Here is a 21,389-nt window from a genome sequence, read left to right as displayed (position 1 = left end):
AAAAAATATATTGGTGCAAAAGAGAGCCTTAATATGGTTACCATACTTCGACACATAACTTTCAAAAATATATATTTTTAAATCTCAACTTTAACTATTTTATTATTTTAATCTTTGAACTTTAAATCTAATATGGTAGGCACTTCAATTTTAATATTTAAATAATCTTTTAAATGTGATTTCATTTAACATGTCAATGTATAACGTATTTAGAAGTTCTTAAAGTTATTTAAAAAAATTAGGTACCTGTTAAATGAAATTAAAAATTAAAAGTATTTAAGAAGTTACAAAAATAATTTCATTTAACAGGTACCTAATTTTTTTAAATAACAATAAGGACATTTAAATACGTTATACATTGACATATTGAATGAAATCACGTTTAAAAGATTATTTAAATATTAAAATTGAAGCGCCTACCATATTAGATTTAAAATTCAAAGATTAAAATAATAAAATAGTTAAAGTTGAGATTTGAAAATATATATTTTCGAAAGTTATGTGTCGAAATATGGTAACCATATTAAGGCTCTCTTTTGCACCAATATATTTTTTAATATGTCAAAAATTTCTATTAATTGTTTTTATGTTCTAAATTTAATAATTTCCTATGTTATTATTATTATTATTATTTATTCTTACATATAAATATAAACATATATTTTATTATAAAGATAATAAGATTTATTATTAATATATAGTAGGTATAATAATTATTATATTTATTACTAATATTTTTTAATTTCATATTAATCTTATATTTAAATAAATATAAACTTTTGTGATATGCGTTATTAGCATTTAACATCACATTTAATTTTTTTATAAATATTTATAATTAATATTTTTATGAACACAACACATGTCATTTTTTTATTGAAAAACAATATAACATGGTTTCATAAAATTTTATTTACGTCACGTGAAATTTGATGAAAAAACTTTATTTTCTTTATATATATATACTAGTCATTTATTTGTGCGTTATATTTATTGTATTTTATTGTCTCATATTGTACTGCACTGTCGTTGTTGTTATTTTAATTATAAATTCAAATTCATAACTATAATTTAATATCTTTTAATATTTCCTCTTGGAGATTTTTCTCACTTTCTTAGAGACGCATGACATTAGTTGCACAATTGGACTTTTTTAGGGTTTCCTTAAGTTGGAAAAAAGAAGAAAAACGTAAGGAGAAGCCGTCAAAGGAATAAAGAAAGAAGATTGAAGACTCAAGTCATCATCTAGAGTAGATAATTTAATAGAGAAACATTCTCAAAACATCTTCTTGCTATTTTATACTATTTACTAGAATAATTCTTTTTATTTTTCTATTCTTTTGATTTGGATTTGAATAAAGCTATTAATGGCTAATTTTATTTAATTCTAGGAAATGAGTGATCACCCATTAATTCAATTACGATTATCTTGCATTAAACTACTGATTGATGAGTAAATAAACTTTGATTTAGAAATTTGGTGTTTTTATTGATGTTATGAATATTGTGGCCAAGTATTTACATGTTTAAGATATTAGGTGATGGAACGAGAATTGAAATCTACTATTAGTTATGAATTGCTAAATTTAGAAAGTTAAGAGTTATAGATGATTTCAATCCTATGTGATTTTATCATTAACTATAAAACTTAATGGATTTCAGTTATTGTTAATGATCACGAGAGTAGGTATGAAATTAGCTTTGATACTTCTCGCACAACTTGAGTAGAGAGTATGTGGGATAATAATGATTTAATAATCTTTAAATTGATTATTTGTTCTAAATCAAAGTCTAGCAAGTAAGCAATCATAGTCACTTAATGTGGTGGAATCCTTAACATAGAGTTGTCTTTAATTGATTGTTAAATCTTCATTGTCATAGACTAGATTATTTTTATCTTAGTACTTTAATTTTTATTTATCAATGATTACTGATTTTTTAGATAATAATTAAATAAAGATTAGTACTTGAATTTCTTTTCCATGAGATGATACTTTACTCATATTGTATTATTTTTGCGTGATTCATAAGCCCGCGAATTTTACAGAACATACTCTGATCTAAAGAAATAGTTTAATGATAGCAAGAATTAAATGTTGAGCCATAGACAAGATGCTTAGACAAAGAGTGGCTCCCAACATACTTTTAGGATAGCAAACCTCTAGAAGACAAAGGGTATGAATAATCCAGTTGTATATTAAAATGGAACAAAGAATGATTAGTGATATATATGTAAAGAATTGAAATTAATCACATAAAAAGTTTTTTAATTGTTTAGCTTAGAAGTTAGAAGAACTCTAAAATTAAACGCGATGAGTTCAGAAAATAATTTAAAAGCGTAGCTTTTTAGCAAGTTTTTGAATTTATCAAGGAAACAAAATTATAAGGCCATTGAAGCTTAAAGTAGATAGTACCACATGTGATTTGAATTCAATTAGTATAAATAATATCAAAATGTGAAATTTTTAATAAATAAATAGTTGGAGGATGAACTAAACGGAAGTTAATAGTGATATGACAATTTAATTTAAAAGAGATATATCTGGAACATATAATGTTTGGATACGGAACAACATTTAACATATATATATATATATATCCACTTACACATGTAAAACTTTGTAACTTTACACAATTTCTCAACTAGTGATTTCTTTCACTTCTAGCGACATTACAAACTTTTTCTCATATTTCTTTTTTCTCCTTCTATATTCTCTTCCATATCATTAACTAATTATATTCTCTAATTCATTTTCCATTTATGATTAGAATCTACTTTCTTTTATTTATTTATTTTTATTTTGATACTACCTTTAATTACTTTCTTATAGTACTTTTTCTTTTATTTCTTTTTTCATTGAAAGAGAGCTTAGTAGTTAATAATACTACAAGAAAACAGTGACAATGTTAATCTCTTACGAACAAGATCATAATACATATATGCACACAAGTTTAATCCAATGGATGGCAATTAAATGATATTTGGTAAAGTTTTGGCAATTCAGAGTACTTCGTACGTTCTTCATTTTTTCTGTCATTATATTATGCTTTTTTTTATATATATTTAAAAGTAACCTAAAATAAATAGCAATTATAATATTTAAAAAAATAATTTTACTAACTCATGAATATTTATATAATAACAAAAAAAACAAAGTAAATCCGCTTTCAAATTTAACTAAAAATTTATTTGTATAGATAGCTTTTTCTTTATTGTCTTCAGAAAATTGAAATTCCCAGTAAGAGCAAACGGCATCCAAGTTCTTAATATAATTGAAATTCTAATAAAAGCAAATGGCATCCAAGTTCTTGATATACTTTGTTAGTGTCCAATCATGCCCCTAACATCTCATGCATTATAACACTTGTTTTCTTTAACCAACATCACTAATTCCAAATAATTACGAGTTACAAATGACTTCATTGTTTCTGAACTTATGAAATCAAGAACAACTACTAGCTTTACACCAACATCATAATGATTACTAATAACTCTATACTCTGTTCGACCTCCCATTTAGCTCGGCCATAATTTACCAATCGTGTGATCATCATCATACTCGAACATGTCATTATAATATCTAAAATATATATGTCATTATGAAAGTGTTAAAAAATTTAATAATAAACTTAGACGACAACAATATTAATACTTAATTTTCCTGATGATGAATTTATAAATATTGTAGTACTATTTTTCTTCTTTCAAGAAATATAATTCTCATTCTTGAAAATTTTAGATTTTCTGTTTGTAGAAACTAGGTTTAATTAAGAAAGGGAAAAAAACTTCAATATCCTTACAAACAGCCAAAAGAGCACAGGCAGGTGCTTCTTCGTTTAAAACAATTTCTTATTCTAAATATTATATTATTTTTAAAGCTATCTTTTAATGGAAAAGAAAGAAGAAGTAATATTATTTTGGTTATAAATAAAAGACAAATTAGAAAATATAGTTAGTTAATAAATAGAAGAGAGAATATAGAAATAAACAAAGAAAAAATGAAAAAAGTTTAGTCATTAGATGTGAAAAAATCTAAAAGTTAATCAATGATTTAATATGTAATGAGTTCATAAATTTTTTGAAACCAATGACCTCGTAAGAAGCTCTTGAATTTATTAAAAGAACAAAATCGTGAGGTTACTCAAAATAAAAGCAGATAATATCTCAAATGATTTAGATCAATTAACTTAAATTGAATATTAAAAAATTAAAATTCCTAAATAATCAGAATTTAGGCAAAATTTTCCTTTTCTTTTCCTTACAGCACCGACCTTGTCTTGAATTATAATGCTTATCAGTTTTCAGCACCTACCCAGTTTTAAATGACAGTGCTTACCAATTTTTAAATAAAAAAAAATTAAATTTACAGATTTCTAGTAATTAAGTATTTTTTAAAATAATTTAAAATCAATAAATCCACGTCCACTGTAAAATAGAATATATGTACTATTTTATAATGTTTAGAAAAGAAATCTTAACTATAATATTAAATACTTTTATTTTCATGTGTGTTTTTACAAGTATTTTGATGTTTAGAAAAACTTAACCAATAATAGGTATTTATTGTTATGGATAAAGGGTCAGTTTGTCCCCTGAACTTGTATTAAGATGTCAAATAAATCTAATTTTAATTATTTTAACAATTAGGCCTCCAACTTTAGTTTGAGGGCCAAATTAATCCAAAATTGGACTAAGTAAGGCACGTGTATAACAAACTCTTTCTTAAATTAAATATATACACTAAATTAAAATAAATGAATATTTAAAATAAAAAAGCTTTACTTTATATATTGTTACACATTTTATATATATTTTTAAAAAATAAATAAATAAACCACATACCATCACTCACTATCATCCTTGCCACCATTCACCATCGCCCAACTAACCACCCACTGTTACCACGACCACTCACCATCGCTCAACTGTTGTTGTTACCACCATTACCATCACTAGTATCGCCGCCGCCATCAGCATCGCCTCTATCATCACTTTCCACTTTCAGTTATACCCAATATTAAACAACCCGTTGTCACCGGGGCCACTACCATATCACCATCGAAATTGCTACAACATTATTGCCTCTTAAACACCATCATCGAACTGCTAAAAAAAACCATAATCACAAAACACTGTACAATCACAAATCACAATCAAATCTAAGTAACGTATTCATCAAAGAAAGCCATTGTTATCTCTATTAAAGCTAATGAAACTCAATCCAATCATTGCTTCTATTACAGACGTCAATCCAATGCCACTCCAATGATGAAACTTAATCCACCCTTCGCCTCTAACCCATATATTATCACCATCAAACAACAACACACGTTAATCATTATCCATCAAACCCATCTATCCATGTTCTTAAACAATCCATAAATCCACAGGCAGTAGCTAATGTAGTCATTGTCACCACCACACTAGGAACTGTAATGCTAAGGATTTAAAGTGTTGGTGAGGGTTAGAGAAAAGATTTAGATTTTAAATTGGCTTTGTGAAAATGAATATGCAGAATTGGAATTTATTTATTTATTTTTTTCTTTTGTTATTGATTTTCTTTTGTGTATTGTTATTATCAAAAGAAATCAGTCACTCTCTCTTTCAAGAGAGTGCAATACACTTGCTTAAATTTGGATTAATTTGGTATTTAAATAGAAGTTATGTGCCTATTTGTTAGATAAGTTGAAATTGGACTTATATGACCCCTTGATATAAATTCAGGGACTAAATTGGCCCTTTGTCCTTATTATTATTATTCAGCGGCAAAACCGAGAGGAAACAAACACGTGTAGGGGATGATTGGAAACACGTGTAGCAACTGATTTAACCGAAAAGTAAGGGACTTTCCCGCTATAGACCTGCTCTCCTTCTTTCGTTCTTAGCAGTAATTCCTCCTTCTTCTTTTTTGTGATCTTTTCTTTTTAATCTGTTTCTTTGCAATTAATTATCTCTTTTTCTTTCTTTCTGCTTCTTAATTTCTTGCAATGGATGAAGAATACGATGTCGTAGTACTAGGAACAGGTCTCAAAGAATGCATCCTCAGTGGTTTGCTCTCCGTCGATGGACTCAAAGTACGTAACTCTCCTCCGTAAGCTACCGACATAAAATAATGTAGTCTTTCGCTGCACTTTTTTGTTAGTTTTAGCGGCAGTTATGATCACATCCACTGTCGCTATTGCTATAGCGGCATACATAAATTGCCGCTAAAAAGAGCTCTAGATTTAAAATGAAAATCACGACTAACGACAATTAAATATAATTTTGGTGACACATAAAAAAAACAAAACATTGCCGCAAAAGGCCTCCCTTTGCTGTCCATTAACATAAATGCCGCTATTGGTTTTGAGGCATTTGGTATAAATGACATGATTAAAATGCCGCTAAAAGTTTTACTTGGCAGGGAATTTTTGCAGTAGTGCTCTCTCCTTTCATAGAATAATTAAGGCTGACTTGTGCTTTTAGGTTGAGCAGTTCTTTGACAGTAGCAAGACTAAGTTATAATATGCAAATGAACCAGTTTCATTTGTATAACTGTCACTCTCATTCTTGTTCTTATATGATGTTAGATCTATTAAAAAAACAATATGATTATATGTGAATCGAGTAATCACCATAAATTGTGCATGTATGTTTTGGGTTATATTGATCAAGTGATGGGTCAGGCTTAGCTGCTCAAGAATTTCTTTTTCTTTTTTTTGACAGGTATTGCATATGGATAGAAATGATTATTATGGAGGAGAGTCCACTTCGCTAAACCTAAATCAGGTGACTATATATTTATCTCATTTCTATTAAACAGAATTAATGGAAAATCATTAGATTGAGGGATTTCATTCACATTAAGCCTGTCTTTGGTTTCATAGCTTTGGAAGCGATTTAGGGGTGATGACAAGCCTCCAGAAAGTTTGGGCGCAAGCAGAGACTATAATGTTGATATGATCCCTAAGGTATATCCACATTTGATGATGACTTTTTTCCTAATCCTACTCTAAGTAAACCATAACTTTTGTATCTTCATTTGATGATTCATTTGTGTTTGTTGATATACTATTTGAGTTTTCTGCACGAGTATTATTTGTGCACTTTTTCTTATTACTACTATTTGCAGTAAATCCTTGACTTGAATCTTCTGAATTTTGTGGGTTCAAGAACTTCTCATATTGTGTGATTTTGAACCTTAGTAACTTTCCTATAGAGTTCTAAAACGACTCCAAAATAAGAACAGTTCGGGATCAAGCATGCTTGGTGCGTTATTTGAAGTATGTTAAAATTGCTGAACTTTGTTCGCTTTGAATAATAATGACAGTATTCTGTGCTCTCGCAGTTCATGATGGCTAATGGTGCCTTGGTTCGCATTCTCATCCACACTGATGTTACTAAATATCTAAATTTCAAGGCTGTGGACGGTAGTTTTGTATATAATAAAGGAAAGGTCTGAAGACTTATCATTCTTAGTTTCTTATCTATAACTTGAACTATTGAGCTATGTAGAATAGTAAATCTTTCTGTTTTCACAGTTAATGTATTTGAGGCGGATCATTGTTTGCAGATACACAAAGTACCAGCTAATGATGTGGAAGCACTGAAATCCCCACTTATGGGATTGTTTGAGAAGCGTCGTGCTCGAAAGTTTTTCATTTATGTGCAAGACTATGATGAGAATGATCCTAAGTCTCATGAAAGGCTGGACCTTAACAAGGTTAAAGCTAGAGATGTTATATCGTAATGTCTCACTCCAATCTCTCCCTTTCTTCAATATGAATATTGTTTTTGAGCTTTGATGAAAAGAGCAGCATTCTGTACTTTGCGCAGTATAATATCTTGATCATCGTATACAATACAGACTAGGAGCAATAATAGCTCTTAAGGAAATAAAATTGTTATCAATTACTTCAGGCTTCCAAAAGTAATTGAATTATCCATCTTCTGGACAAGAAAAGAAATGGCTTCTAAAATTACTTACATCCTTGTTTCATGCAGGAAATATGGGCTGGATGATAATACAGTAGACTTCATTGGGCATGCTTTGGCACTTTATTTGGATGATAATTACTTAGATGAACCTGCTTTGGATTTTGTGAAGAGGATGAAGGTAATTGGTCTTTTCCAGTTGTATCTGGAGAGGTAGTACTAACTGGGTATATAATCTATATATGACTCTCACTAATGTAGTTCCTTCTGACTTAAAAGCAAGGGTTATACCTGGTTGAATCTCTGATATGGTTTATGATTTTTCCTTCACAAGCTTCATGATGCAAAAATGTGTTTTCTTATAGACCATCAGCGTCATCAATTTTCTGCTGCGAAGAACTATATCTCTCTCTGACATATTTGGTTATGCAGCTATATGCAGATTCTTTAGCACGCTTTCAGGGAGGATCTCCTTATATTTATCCCCTTTATGGATTAGGAGAGCTCCCTCAGGTTTGTTTCTATTTGGAATTGAAAGCATTTGCAGTGGCCTAATTACAGTTGCGATAATGATTCTGGTTACAATATTCTTGACAGGCATTTGCTCGTTTGAGTGCTGTTTATGGTGGTACCTACATGCTTAGCAAGCCAGAATGCAAGGCAATGTCCTGTCAACAATGTAGAATATGTAATATGACGAGTTGCTGCTTTGCAAGATTATCTCATGTTATGCTGCTCTGGCTAATGTATATGGCAGGTTGAGTTTGATGTAGATGGAAAAGCCTATGGAGTGACATCAGAAGGAGAAACTGCTAAATGCAAAAAAGTCGTATGTGATCCTTCATATTTGCCCAACAAGGTAACATTGCAGGAATCTATAACTCCTTGGCCAGTGTTTGTCAAAAATGACAATGTCAAAATTCTTTAGAGTTTGACTAGATGTGGGTTTCATTTGTAATATTCTCAAATATGTTCTGCCGATCATAATGATCCTGAAAGCTATGCCCAATTGTACATAAATTATTTACCATCAGGATGATTATAATAGCCGTCTAATTTTGTGAACTTTTTGTTTCAAGCTTCTCTTGTACCCTTCTGAACTAAATGAGAAGTAAACCTTATCTCTTGATTATTTACATACGCCAACAGGTAAAGACAATTGGGAAAGTAGCTCGTGCTATATGTATAATGAGTCATCCAATTCCAAATACCCATGATTCTCACTCAGTCCAGGTTATTCTGCCTCAGAAACAACTTGCGCGAAAATCAGATATGTACGTGGTGTTTCTTATGATTTGAATGCTTTGGCATTTTATACTTGAAGTTATTACTGTACACAAAGGCATTGATCTACATTTTCACATGAATAGATCATTTACGTGCACATCAGCACGTTAGGATGTGATGAAAATTCAATACCACATTTTAAGTGTAGCTCATCTCTTTATAAGATGATTATGATCAAACAGGAGGTGTTGCATGCAAACTTGAGCATGATTCTGGCAAATCTATTGAAGTTGTTTCTTTTTCCCATAAATAACAATTCTGCTAGGAAAATTCTGGTGACACTATTTCTGTACCTGCAGCTGGTAAATTTGAGGTTCTCTAGTTAGAAGTTGGATGTTCTAAAAACCTTATAAAATCTTCCTCATTCTTAATTGTCCGTCTTGGATTTAGCACTACTCATTCAAGAATTTCGTGATTAGAACAGAATTATGTGGTTAATAAGTCGTACTGATGGTACTGATAAATGCTTGAACAAGGGTATGATTTGTGGTTGATTAGATGTATTTCCTCAATTATTTTGTATTGTAACTCCTACATGTTAGACATGAGACATGAAAGATACGTAAGAAATACATCTTGTGCTTATGGATATATGCTGCTCAGTCATGACAAATAAACGTTTATCTTCTTATTTCTTTTATACGCACTTCCTTCTCCTGCCTTCCTTTTTTTTCTCCTTCTAGCTATTACCTTCAATTTAAATTTAGATTTGACATAGTAACTATCACAGGTACCTATTCTGCTGCTCCTATACTCACAATGTGGCTCCAAAAGGGAAATACATTGCTTTTGTTACGACAGAAGCAGAGACTGATGATCCTCAAACTGAATTGAAGCCAGGCCTAGATCTCCTTGGACCTGTAGACGAGATGTTTTTCGAAACTTATGATAGATATGAGCCTACAAATCAGCATGATGTTGACAACTGCTTCATATCCACGGTAAGTATAAATATGAATAGTTCATCTCTCATCAACTTCCTAATTATTTTTGTAATTATACAATAACTAAGCTCAAAAAACAAGCAAGTTACAGCAATATTGCTTGCTGAAACCTGAGCTGGTGATAAGGTTTTGAGATTGGAATTATCTGCAGAGTTATGATGCAACGACTCACTTTGAAACTACTGTGCAAGATGTGATTGCCATGTACAGCAAGATAACTGGAAAGGTACTTGTGGTTTCTAATTGTCTGTTGGTTTTAAGTTCTATGTATATGCATGCAAGTATTCAGGCCCTTTTTCCTGTTCTGCTCTGGGATTATGATATAAAAAGGAATTAAACAGTGTAATTTAGAATTTGATTGTCCAATGGACTATTACTAACCCGTTTATGCTGTCCTTCAGACACTCGACTTGACTGTGGATTTAAATGCCGCCGGTGCAGCCACAGAAGAATGAACTTTCTGGATTTCATAGGTTGGATGGGCTATGCGAGCTGCCATTTTTTTTTTTTTTTTTTTTTTTGTGAATTTCCTCTGTAGGCATTTAAAATTTTTAGAAGATTTCATGTCTCTTTTGGCAACACCATGCCAGATGTTGTCCTTTCTTGCTACAGAATTCTTTTCTCAGCTGATCTTGACTTCTCCTTCTGGTTGGTTAGAGCCCTTTAAACAACCAAAAATTGAACAATTCTCTCTTAATTATTGAATGTAATTGGATTTTATATACATCAAATGTTGCATTGAGCTAATTTCTTCAAAATTCAGTGATTAAAAAAATAATGGCTTAGATAGACAGATATGCCATCTTCTCCAGCAAGAACATGCAAGGCGAAACCATTTGGGCAGTACAAAATAGAAACAGTGAAATGGACAGCAGAAGCAGGCACTGAGGAACGAAATTGATCTTATCATGCCCACAATTACTGTACCCGGTACCCAATTTGTAACTTACTACTAATCCCTTTGGCGGTTTAACTACCTGAATTTTAATAGTATGCGACCCAGTCAGCCTCTTGGATCATATACAACCAAGTCTCTAATTTGTTCAGCTAACATCCATCCGTGGTCCATGCCAAGGCATCCTTACCAATACGACTAAAAGGAAACAGCAAGAGTAAGATAGTAGCAATAATTTTTTGAGACCATGGAGACCAAATTTCTTAAAGAATAACTTAATCAATAATCAATTTGGTTTATCATTGTCACATCATATAAACTACAAACTGGAGGGTAGTTTTAAGACTCCTGCCCTAAACCAACAGATTAAATAACACAGCCTATGATGAACACATAACATCCACTTTGTTAATATGCTCATAACCTGTCCAGGATAAAGTATCTCACTGCATGGATCAAGTATTGATAAGCCAAAGTTGCAACGTCAGAAAATTTTGCTCCCAATCTACTCCCTTTTTGATTTTGAGAGAGCTTTCTTCCTCTGCCCAAGCATATAGCTGTACATGTGAGGGCTGCCTGCAAGAGTTCATGGCATTTTGACCAATAAACATGGGCAAAGATAAAGTAACCAAATCGACAAATGGGACAGGCTGCTTTCAAGAAGCTGAGTTCATACCTGGTACATAGATCCCAAGTACAAGAATAGCAGCATAGAAATTATCAAAAGAAAAGTTCCACGTGTTGGGCATCCTTATGCAATATTTCTCAGATTTCTGTAAACCACCCGATTTTTTAGCAATTCACGTTTCAATCAGATATTCCTTTCTACTGAAACTGATACTAATAAAGGCACATGGTTCATAACAGTAAATACACAAAAAGGTTAATACTAAATAACGGAGAGGTAGAATTCAGCAGTGTGGAAAACAGTTTCTGTGCCAATTTACAAGGCATGGTGGTAAACCAATCTAATAATTATTGTCAGTCTATAGAAAAAATGGCTAATTACTTTCATGTATATCTTGCCACCTTCTCATAAATTTAGACGAGTATTTCAGAAACAAGAAAATTCAATGCTACTATGTAAACTATACGCTCCATGTCCCAGAAAGACATTTTTCATGCTTGCACCAGCAGGTAAAGAACTCAGTGGACAAAAGTGTGCGTGCGCATTGATACGTGGATGTATTACCTTTAGAAGCAACAGGAAATCCTATACTTAGTACATTTCACATAGGCCTCAACAAGACATTCTCATGTATGCATCAGCCTGTATAACATTCAGTTGACAAAACTACATTAATACAACTAAAATTATGTGTCATCTGTTTACCTTGATGTATGGCAAGGCAAAGTAGATTAGACCAACTTCACTGCTGATACCGGTGGGATACAACAACAAAAAGGTGCTATATCTGCACATAATAAATTGAACATTAATGAGACAACTGCATATAACTCGATATTTACTTCACAGTAAATTCAATCATATAGGTGATACTGATACCTGAGCCACATGAGCCATGCAGGTGCATAACCAAGTGCCTCCTTCGTGCCAAAGAAAGAATACCGAATTATCTGCAAAGGGCAGCAACACGAAAATCTTTTAAATTGGCCTTTAGGAAATCTCATGTTTTTCACTGTCATCCAACAAAAGAAAACTTTGGAAATAATCCAACATGAAAAAGTTTATATTATGTGCTTTAATATTGCTTTCAGGTTAATTTCACATTAAAAGGGATCAGGCATGTAGATAAATCTTGATAAACTAATATGCTTAGAATTTAGCTGTGCTTATGACTGATGCAATTGCATTCTTTAACTCCTTTACATTCAATCATTTCCCTTGAGAACACTAAACTTAAGTCATAATCACTTTGTAAAATAACTCTTACATGTTACCAACAAAAGTTATGATACAGTGCCACTAAGAGCCATGATTGAATAAATCCAAGATGAAGGGCTTCTTCCCATCAACATATTAACAGACAAAATTCAACAGTCATCAGCCAATAGCAAGTAACTAAGCAAAGGGCAGCTTTACATTGCATGTCTAAAGAATATATTTTTTTTTTCAAAAAGAGCTCATTTAGATGAGAATTTCAACAACAAAGCATACTTATCCTCATCCAGCTTGTTAGAAAAATGCACTTGATAGTGAGAATTCTTCATAAATTACATTATTTTACAAATATTTGAAGACTTTAATTCCAAATAATAACCTATCTATTTAACTGATTGCAAGTTAATAAACCAAAATACAACTAGGAACAAAAAAGAACATTTAACTTGTGCTTAAGAGATAATATCTCCAGTAACTCTATATACAATAATACTTGCCTCAGTGATTGACCAGCTGATAACCAAAGAGCTAACAAGGAAGTGAGTCCGGATCTGCCAATTAAATACAGTTTCATCAGTGTTAGTTTAATTAAATTTCTGAATTCCAAATTAAACTATTAATTACTAAATCCATTAGTAGCAAGATTAGAGAAAAAGGAAGGGATCTAATACTAACCTCAGGGAAGCTATACAAGATGCCCCATGTTACATACAGTCTCGAACCAATCTGTGGTAGTGTTGCTGTTATTGGAGACCTCACCAATCCTTTTCATCAACGCAAATTAATTATTAAAAAAAAAAAAAAAGAACACCTTAGAAAATATAAAAACAATTCTTGAATTATTCTCAAGAATATTTAACACAAAAAGAATAGCTAAAGAAAAAGCATACTCACCAACCAGACCATGAAAAATCTGTTACAAAACAAAATTTAAAACCAAACCCAATAAAGAATTTAATTAAATTCAGTCACTAAAATTAACCTGAACTTGAAAAGGAAATGAAATTGAGAACACATAGCGGTTTACCTCCAAAACTGCAGCGGTTTGAGCAAGAAAGAGAGGCCTCTCAACAGCATTATAAACATGTTGATAACCTGATTCCTTCAAAGTTTTGACAGCAAGAAACAGAACCTGAGACCTGAAATCTCAAAACACCATAATTTTTTTTTATAGTAAAGATTGAAACTTTTAAAAAGGGAAAAGCTGAAAGATCCAAAAAAAGACAGGAACTTGCCAGCCAATGAAAACAGCCCAGTTATAGATAGTAAGGTATAGGCGCCTGAGGAGTGAAAAAAATCCCGCCATGAATGCAAATTAACAACAGTAAACAACAAAAAAGGGCTATATAGAGAGAGAAAAAATAGCAGTCTTCTGGGATTTATAGAAGCTAGAGAGAGAGTGGATCATAGAAGCAATTATGATATAGGTGAGACTGGTGGTCTGCTCAACTACTTCTCTAAAATGATGGGACACAAACAATGTGCATTAGTTATGGCTTTTGCTTCTACTATGAATTGGAGCTTAGCAACTAATCTTTTTTCTAATCTATCGGTAGTTTCAATGATCAGCAGTATGTTTGCTGCCTGGTGGAAAGTGTGATCTCTAATAAATGTGAGTTTCTTGTTCCAATAATTTAACCATTAGATAATTAAAAAAGAAAAGGAGGGTATTAATTTTATAAAGATACTAACAACTTTGTTTAATTGTTTGTATATGATTAGATCTGAACAAAATGTGGGTCGAACATAGCTCAGTCGGGTTTGTGCTTACAATCGAGCTCAGTACAATTACTTGGGCCTATAATTTTGTCCAAGTCTACTCTAATAAAAGGCTGCACTTTCCACTTTTTTTTAAATTTAGCATCAAAGTTTTAATTTTTCAATTTTAACAAAATATTTTGATATTTTAAATTTTAGTCCTTGATAAAATTATTAATCATAATTTATTAACATAACTATAATATCAATAGTGATAAGAGAAAAAAAAAAGAGAAATCAAGTCCGAATAAGAATTATTAATTTTTTCTAAAAACAATATCGATTAAATAAATAAATAAATAAGTAATCTAATAATATATATCTTTTTAAATATTTTACTCATCTTTATAAAAGTTTAAAAAATTATTCGTTTTCAATTTTTTTTTTTTTGTCATTTGTTGTGATGATTAAAAATTCCAAACTTAAATTTCTAAAAGTTCAAACTAAAATAGTAAGAGAAAATTCTTTTGAAGTGTCCAGAGAATGAGTTATCAATTCTTTTATCATAGAAATTATAATTACTTCAACAAATTTTAACTAATACATTATCGAATGCTAAAATTAAATACAATATCAAACTATGTAGTTATTATTTGAACCAATAAAAACTACGATTTAAAGATAAGTGTAATATATATAATTTATTTATCAATTAAAGCCCTAATGAAAATATATAATTTGATTTTATGTGTAATTTTATTATTGTATGTTGGGTTGAATATTTAGAGAAATAATATTGCTAACAATAAAGGCATAGCAAAGATGAAAGATACTTTGATTAAAAGCTCCAAACAATCCACATATTATAATTTGATAGAGCTAAAACTAATAATAGGAGGAAACAAATGTGAAAATTGACCAATTTGTTTGATATTGAGGTGGGAAAATCAGTTTTTATTTTATTTTATTTTTAAATTTAATAATTATTTTTGTAGAAAGTAATTGAATTGTTTTTTTTTTCTTTTCAAAAGCATGTTAAAAAACAGTTTATAAATAATTAAAAAAAATCTAAATATATCTTTTGAACACCAACAGTAACTCTAAACACATCCACAAAGTTTCAATTTTACTGTTGATGGGTGGCAAAAGCCCATCTCAATCACAAGTGTTTTACAAACTAGCAGCCTTTATAACTTCTTAGTTCGACGATCTGAGACTAACAGTAGCCTCTTCTTCTACTCATTTAGCCATATGTCGTTGCACTTTCATTTCGCTATTGCCTTCTATATTCGCAAAAAAGACATTAAAGAATAATTTTCTTACAACCTACGCTCACAGCAAATAATCACCAGACATGCAGCCCGGTGGTCGGTGGTCGAGGGTGTTCTTTTTTTCCAGAGTGGATCTTGAGTTTGAGACTCATATCTGTAATTATTTAAAGAACACTCACAACAAACGATAAGATGGAAAGTTGGAACAAAACTTGAATCTTAGATGCGGTTGAAAACTAAAGAATTTCAAAGGGTAACAAGAGATAAAGAGTGTTTAGTTGTGAATTTGAGTAATATTTATGTCTTGTAATGTGGTTCTAGGTTATTTTTGGTGCTTCAAAGTTTAGTAAACCTATTAACATTTGACTAACAGATAGAGATTACTAATGGAAGAGTTTGATGATAAATAAACCAAAATATGACCGGTATTTTAATATATTTCTTAAAACTAAGGTTCGACTAGTACATCTCCAGTCGTGAGAGGGTCCTAATAGTTTTTACATCCTAGTAATTCACTCTTTTATTATTTTATCCATCTCTTTCCCTTCTTCTTTTTGTGTTTTTCTTTTTTCAAAGAAGTAGATATGGGTGTCATTGCCTAAAGATGCAGGCATTGTTTAGCTAGAGATACTGATGTTATTTTTAATCTTATATGTTTCTTTTTCCAAATTTTGAAGTTCATTTTATTCTTAGAATGGTAAGTTTCTTATAATGAGAGTGTGATATTTCATCTTTTTTACTTTAAGATTCTAAAAGGCCAATTAATATAGTGAACTTAGAGTATTTATCTGCACAAAACTTAAAGATGACAGCAGATACAGCATTATTCTCAAGACTCTCCAGCAAATAACACGCACTATATATATTGCTTGTTGGAATTTCGAAAAGGGTGACATAATGCTGCTTTGAGCTTTAGTTAGCTTGAGGATTCCTCCCCACCTCCTTCTCTCTCTCATTAAGCAATCTATTGATCATTGATTACTTTGAAGCCCAATATGCATATGGATTTCATCATTTTTTTAGGATGTTCATGCAAGATTGTTATGGATAATAAAACATTACCTCAAAAGTTTTAATACAGCTGCATACACTTAAATTCATTATCTTTATTAAATTAGAAAACTACTTGATTGTTTGTTGATGGACATCTGTAGTGGAGGCTTATCTTTGATCTTTGAAGCCCTAGAAAGATGGTATATTTTTCTAAGTTAATTTTATGGACCTGTTTTTGTGTTCATTAGGCTAGATTCTTATTACATAAAAGGCTAGATTTAATAAAATAATATTTTATATATATAAAAAAAGGGTCGATTTTAAAGGGATTAAAGAGGTTTTAGAAAATGTTTATATTACTTTTGAATTTTTTTTTTATATATTTATTCTCAAATCTGTAATTTTTCTTCTCGCAAGGCATATTAGAAGAGATGATCTTGTCTTTATTAAAGGGTTATATTCCTTAATATATATATATATTCATAAATCTTATTTGAAGGGAGAGGTTAAGAGTACAAGAAGGACTGTTGGTAATGCTGGGTGAAACTATGTGGCATATTAATATGGTTTTTAATGTCATTCATATGAATTTTTATGTGTTAGACTATGGAAAAGTTTTCCTTGAAGGATTAAGATTTGGTTGTGTTTAGTTTAGGTTGCAGATGCATTTCAAAGCTCAAATTCATTCAATAATTCAACCTTGAAAGAGTTCTTTCATGAAGAGTATTTGGCTATAGTGGCAGGCTGCCAAGATAGTCCAAAACTTCGATGTCATCTCTTTTGTTAGTAGTATTGTACGTGGGGCTGAGTTGTATTTTTGGTTGGATTCATTCGACATGTTTGAATCCGTAGCTTTTTGTACTTTCATCAAGCAATACAATTTACAATTATTCTAGAGAAACCTACAAATCTAATACCCAAACTCTACCTGAAAAAGAATAATAATAATAATAATAATAATAATTATAGTAACTGCCTACAGCCCACCCAATAAAATATCCTTAAATAATAATAATTACATTCTTCTTATATAGGGATTGGGCCTTAGACTCTACCCAAACAAAATCCTAAGAATCTTTTCTTCCTAAAAGAAAAATTGGATACATCTTTTAATTATATATGTCTTAGATTCATCCCTCATAACTTCTAAGTTCTAACCCAAATTCTCTTGTGAAGTTAAGCAAAGCATTTTCAATGATTATTGTGTTTCAAGAGAGACTTGCTTTGATGTTTAATTCTAAAATTTAATACATTTTCATTAATATAAAGAAAACACACTTTTCAATATAGATATAGTTTTATCACCAAAGTCTTTTTAATTTTTCTTTTTCGAATTCCTTAACTAAATGCAAACTTTATTTTATAATAAAAGTGCTGACCTTTTTTTCTTTCTTTTCACTATAAAAAGCCATAAGATTTGAAGCAATTCTGAGTTAGAATCTTATGAGGACTTTCACTTTCCAAATTATGTAAATGTAAGTTTTTACTAATTATTTAATAATTAGTGAATGACAAATAATTAATAACATTAAATTATTTTCAAAGACTTAATAAACCAATTCTATAGCAATTATATAAAATATTAGATAAATAAAGATTATTGGTGAATTCTATAGTGTCGTCGTGTAGAGTAATTTAATTTTTCTTTTAATATCTTTATGTATTTATTCAATAAATTTTTTATAAGATTTGGATCAAATTAAAAAAAAAATTGAATAATTTACATATGAGATTTTAGTATTTAAAATTTATACAGTTTTACATGAAAGTTACATACTAAAAATCTTAATATAAATCTGATCTAAATTTTTATTAAATTAAATATATAAAAATATTTAAAAAATCTATATAGTTACTGCCATGTATGGTGTTAGAGCCAGTTTATTGCTGCAAAGTTTTACCATTTCTATCTTTTGAATCTTATTTATGAAGGATGTGTATGGTTTACTTTATTTCTGTAAATAGTTAAATTCTAAAAAGAAACCAGAGAAAATAATAATAGTAATAATAACAATAATTATAAAGAAGATGCATTCTTAATGAGAATTAAAAATAAAATCCAAACTTTTATTGTATATTAATTCATATAAAGTTTTAAGTACACTCAGTTTACTATAGATTAAATCAATTGTATGGTGACATGTTATTTTATTTATTAATAATTATATTTTTATTGGTTGTTTAGTTTATTATAATTAATAATTAATAATTAAATCTAACTAATAAAAGAATTAATTTAGTCTATAGATGACTTGGTGGATTAGATTTATCTAATATTTTTTCTAATTGTTGGAACATTTAGAAGCTTATATAGAGTTTATTGGGTTACAAAGGACCAACATCAAACATTAGAAAATGTACAAAGAAAGAAATTAATTTAAAGCATTGACAATATGTATGCGTGCGAATGTATGTGCATTTCCTAAATTAGGGTTCCAATCAAAATGATTTGGAATTTAATAACATCAATTATTATTTTTTAATTAAGGAAGGAACATCAGTCTAATGCTTTGGCATAAAGGTGATGTATTATTTTGCAAGAGAATCCAATTATTGGTTGTCATGTCCATATCTTTATGTGCATTGGCATTTTGGGATGATAGAGATATCAGAATTATTACCACAACGGCTGCCAATTTTTATAAAGAATTCAGTTTCCATTGGAGGGGAATTTTTGAGATATTTCTGTCTTTTATAAAAATATATATTTTTAAAAGTTAATTGTATAAAAACACTTAAAAATATATTTTAATTGAATTTTTTAATTATTGACTCTACAAATATTTCGTAATAAAAGAAATTGTATAATCAAGTCGTGATGTAGATGTATCTATCTTTCTATTTTTTTTTTAATTAAATGAGAATTAATTTTATGAATATTAGTGTTTAATTTATGTTTTCTTGATTATTATGGTTATGTTAAAAGAGCATCTTTCCTTCCCTACCACTAGGGCGCAAGGGCATCGGAAGAAACACTTAAATATTTCTACTTAATATCTTGTTTTAGAGCTAATTTAATATAATTCCGGACTGAATTTAGTTATATATTTACCAATTTAGGGCTACTCAGACTGATAAAGGGTCTTGTTTAAATTTGCTTTTTTTTTTTTTAAATTAATTTTTCATAAAATAAAAACCAGTAGAAACACTAATACTATAAACTAATTTATTATAAACTTTACCTTATAAATTAATTTAATAAAATAAAATTTAAAACCAATCACTACTTTTAAAATTTTATACTATTCTTTTTCCTTTCTAAGAATAAAATCATTAATCCAAACTCACCTGTTGTTGCCACCTTCCTACATCTGTTATCGCCGCCGCCGCACCACCTCGGTTGCCTCCATCACCTTTCACCGACACCTCTGTCAAAACCAACAGCAAACCCATAAGAATCCACTCCACCACCCATCTCTTCCACCTATATCAATCCCATCTCCTCCATTAAACCAATTTTAACGATCCAACGAACCAATTTCAATAGCACTGCATAATAAAAAACACCCTTATTATGCGATGTTCATAGAGAATGATTTTTTTAATTATTTATTTAATTCATATTAAACTAAAGACATGCATTATAAATGTAAAAAATCATAAAAGGGTTGTTAGAAATATGTGATACTATTAAGAACTTTTTGGGTTAAATTGAGTGCTAGAGGATATTTCCTCAGTACCTTTGATCTCAAAATGAAACTTAAATCTCAAACTTTATCAAAAAGCAACTCCTCTCTACACTATAAAAAAGACAATATTCACACAATTTATTCATATAATCTCCTTGTCTTTGGCTAATTGATATTTAAAATTTTATTAATCTATTAATTAAATAACTAGGCGTATTTTTATTGTTTTAGTAAATTCCCAACAAATAATTCACAACTAAAGGATATTCTTTTTATGATAAATTTAAAGATATAACTTTGAAATATTCTATTATTGTATTTTTGAAAAGGCATACCATATATTATATATTATATATATACTCTCCATATTTTAAAAAAATAAGATAATAGCATTTCAGCCCTTAATTATTTTGAAGGAAATATGATAAGAAAGATATTTGATAGGATGTAATAAATGAATAGGGGCAGCAAGCTACATGATTTAGGAACCCTACTAGAAGAAGATTTTAGACATGGAATTGATGCAGGGATGGAAAAGCATTACCAAATCACAAAACTATTTCCATGGAGGGGAATGAATCGGATCCAAATAGTAGACCCATCTGGATTTAGTAAGTAGCCCATCACAAAACAATCCTGAAAACATATGGGACCCTTAACCCATCAATAATCTCACAAACAAATACCAATCTTTTCCATTGCCAGCTTGCGTTTTTTAATATCCCCTCTCCTACTATAACTATTCACCCACACGCTATTACCTCTTTAGCTTCTGTATCACAATAGTGTCGGTGCTCTCGTACCCACAAAAGCCAGAGCAAAACACATAGACATGAATTCTCGATTTCTCAAACACTTTTGATCGAGATTCAAATTATATATTACACTATATTTAATTTAAATATATATATATA

General features: G+C 30.0%; 2 protein-coding genes and 1 long non-coding RNA gene across 5 annotated transcripts; 1 reads left to right on the top strand and 2 right to left on the bottom strand.

Annotated features, from left to right (window-relative positions):
* Nucleotides 1-5,899: 5,899 nt before the first annotated feature.
* Nucleotides 5,900-10,755, top strand: LOC8277641 (guanosine nucleotide diphosphate dissociation inhibitor At5g09550). 3 transcript variants are annotated; one of them, XM_002533639.3, is made up of 13 exons: nucleotides 5,900-6,075; nucleotides 6,707-6,769; nucleotides 6,868-6,951; nucleotides 7,329-7,436; nucleotides 7,554-7,726; nucleotides 7,985-8,096; nucleotides 8,348-8,428; nucleotides 8,513-8,575; nucleotides 8,673-8,774; nucleotides 9,065-9,189; nucleotides 9,933-10,143; nucleotides 10,298-10,372; nucleotides 10,548-10,755. In XM_002533639.3, exons 1-13 carry the CDS (start codon nucleotides 5,989-5,991, stop codon nucleotides 10,599-10,601), a joined length of 1,338 nt encoding a protein of 445 aa, XP_002533685.1. In that variant the 5' UTR covers nucleotides 5,900-5,988; the 3' UTR covers nucleotides 10,602-10,755. The 3 variants fall into 3 exon arrangements, with proteins under 3 accessions (XP_002533685.1, XP_015583547.1, XP_048233229.1); XM_015728061.3 differs by lacking the exon at nucleotides 5,900-6,075 and adding an exon at nucleotides 6,409-6,466; XM_048377272.1 differs by lacking the exon at nucleotides 5,900-6,075 and adding an exon at nucleotides 6,471-6,529.
* A 545-nt stretch (nucleotides 10,756-11,300) lies between these two features.
* LOC8277640 (very-long-chain (3R)-3-hydroxyacyl-CoA dehydratase PASTICCINO 2) lies at nucleotides 11,301-14,529 on the bottom strand. The gene is made up of 9 exons (XM_015728062.3): nucleotides 14,120-14,529; nucleotides 13,912-14,023; nucleotides 13,779-13,797; nucleotides 13,560-13,648; nucleotides 13,382-13,435; nucleotides 12,549-12,619; nucleotides 12,375-12,456; nucleotides 11,718-11,814; nucleotides 11,301-11,617 (listed from the first exon to the last, which is right to left on the bottom strand). Exons 1-9 carry the CDS (start codon nucleotides 14,188-14,190, stop codon nucleotides 11,547-11,549), a joined length of 666 nt encoding a protein of 221 aa, XP_015583548.1. The 5' UTR covers nucleotides 14,191-14,529; the 3' UTR covers nucleotides 11,301-11,546.
* Nucleotides 14,530-15,683: 1,154 nt separating this feature from the next.
* On the bottom strand, nucleotides 15,684-20,512 carry LOC125370711. Its single transcript, XR_007216764.1, has 2 exons — nucleotides 20,135-20,512; nucleotides 15,684-16,007 (listed from the first exon to the last, which is right to left on the bottom strand). It is a non-coding gene; the product is annotated as an uncharacterized LOC125370711 (long non-coding RNA).
* Between the last annotated feature and the right edge of the window lie 877 nt (nucleotides 20,513-21,389).

The sequence above is a fragment of the Ricinus communis genome, chromosome 7 (genome assembly GCF_019578655.1).
Source record: "Ricinus communis isolate WT05 ecotype wild-type chromosome 7, ASM1957865v1, whole genome shotgun sequence".
Lineage (NCBI taxonomy): Eukaryota > Viridiplantae > Streptophyta > Magnoliopsida > Malpighiales > Euphorbiaceae > Ricinus > Ricinus communis.
The sequence above is the reverse complement of the archived record's forward strand: the minus strand, read 5'-3'. Positions and strand labels throughout refer to the sequence as shown.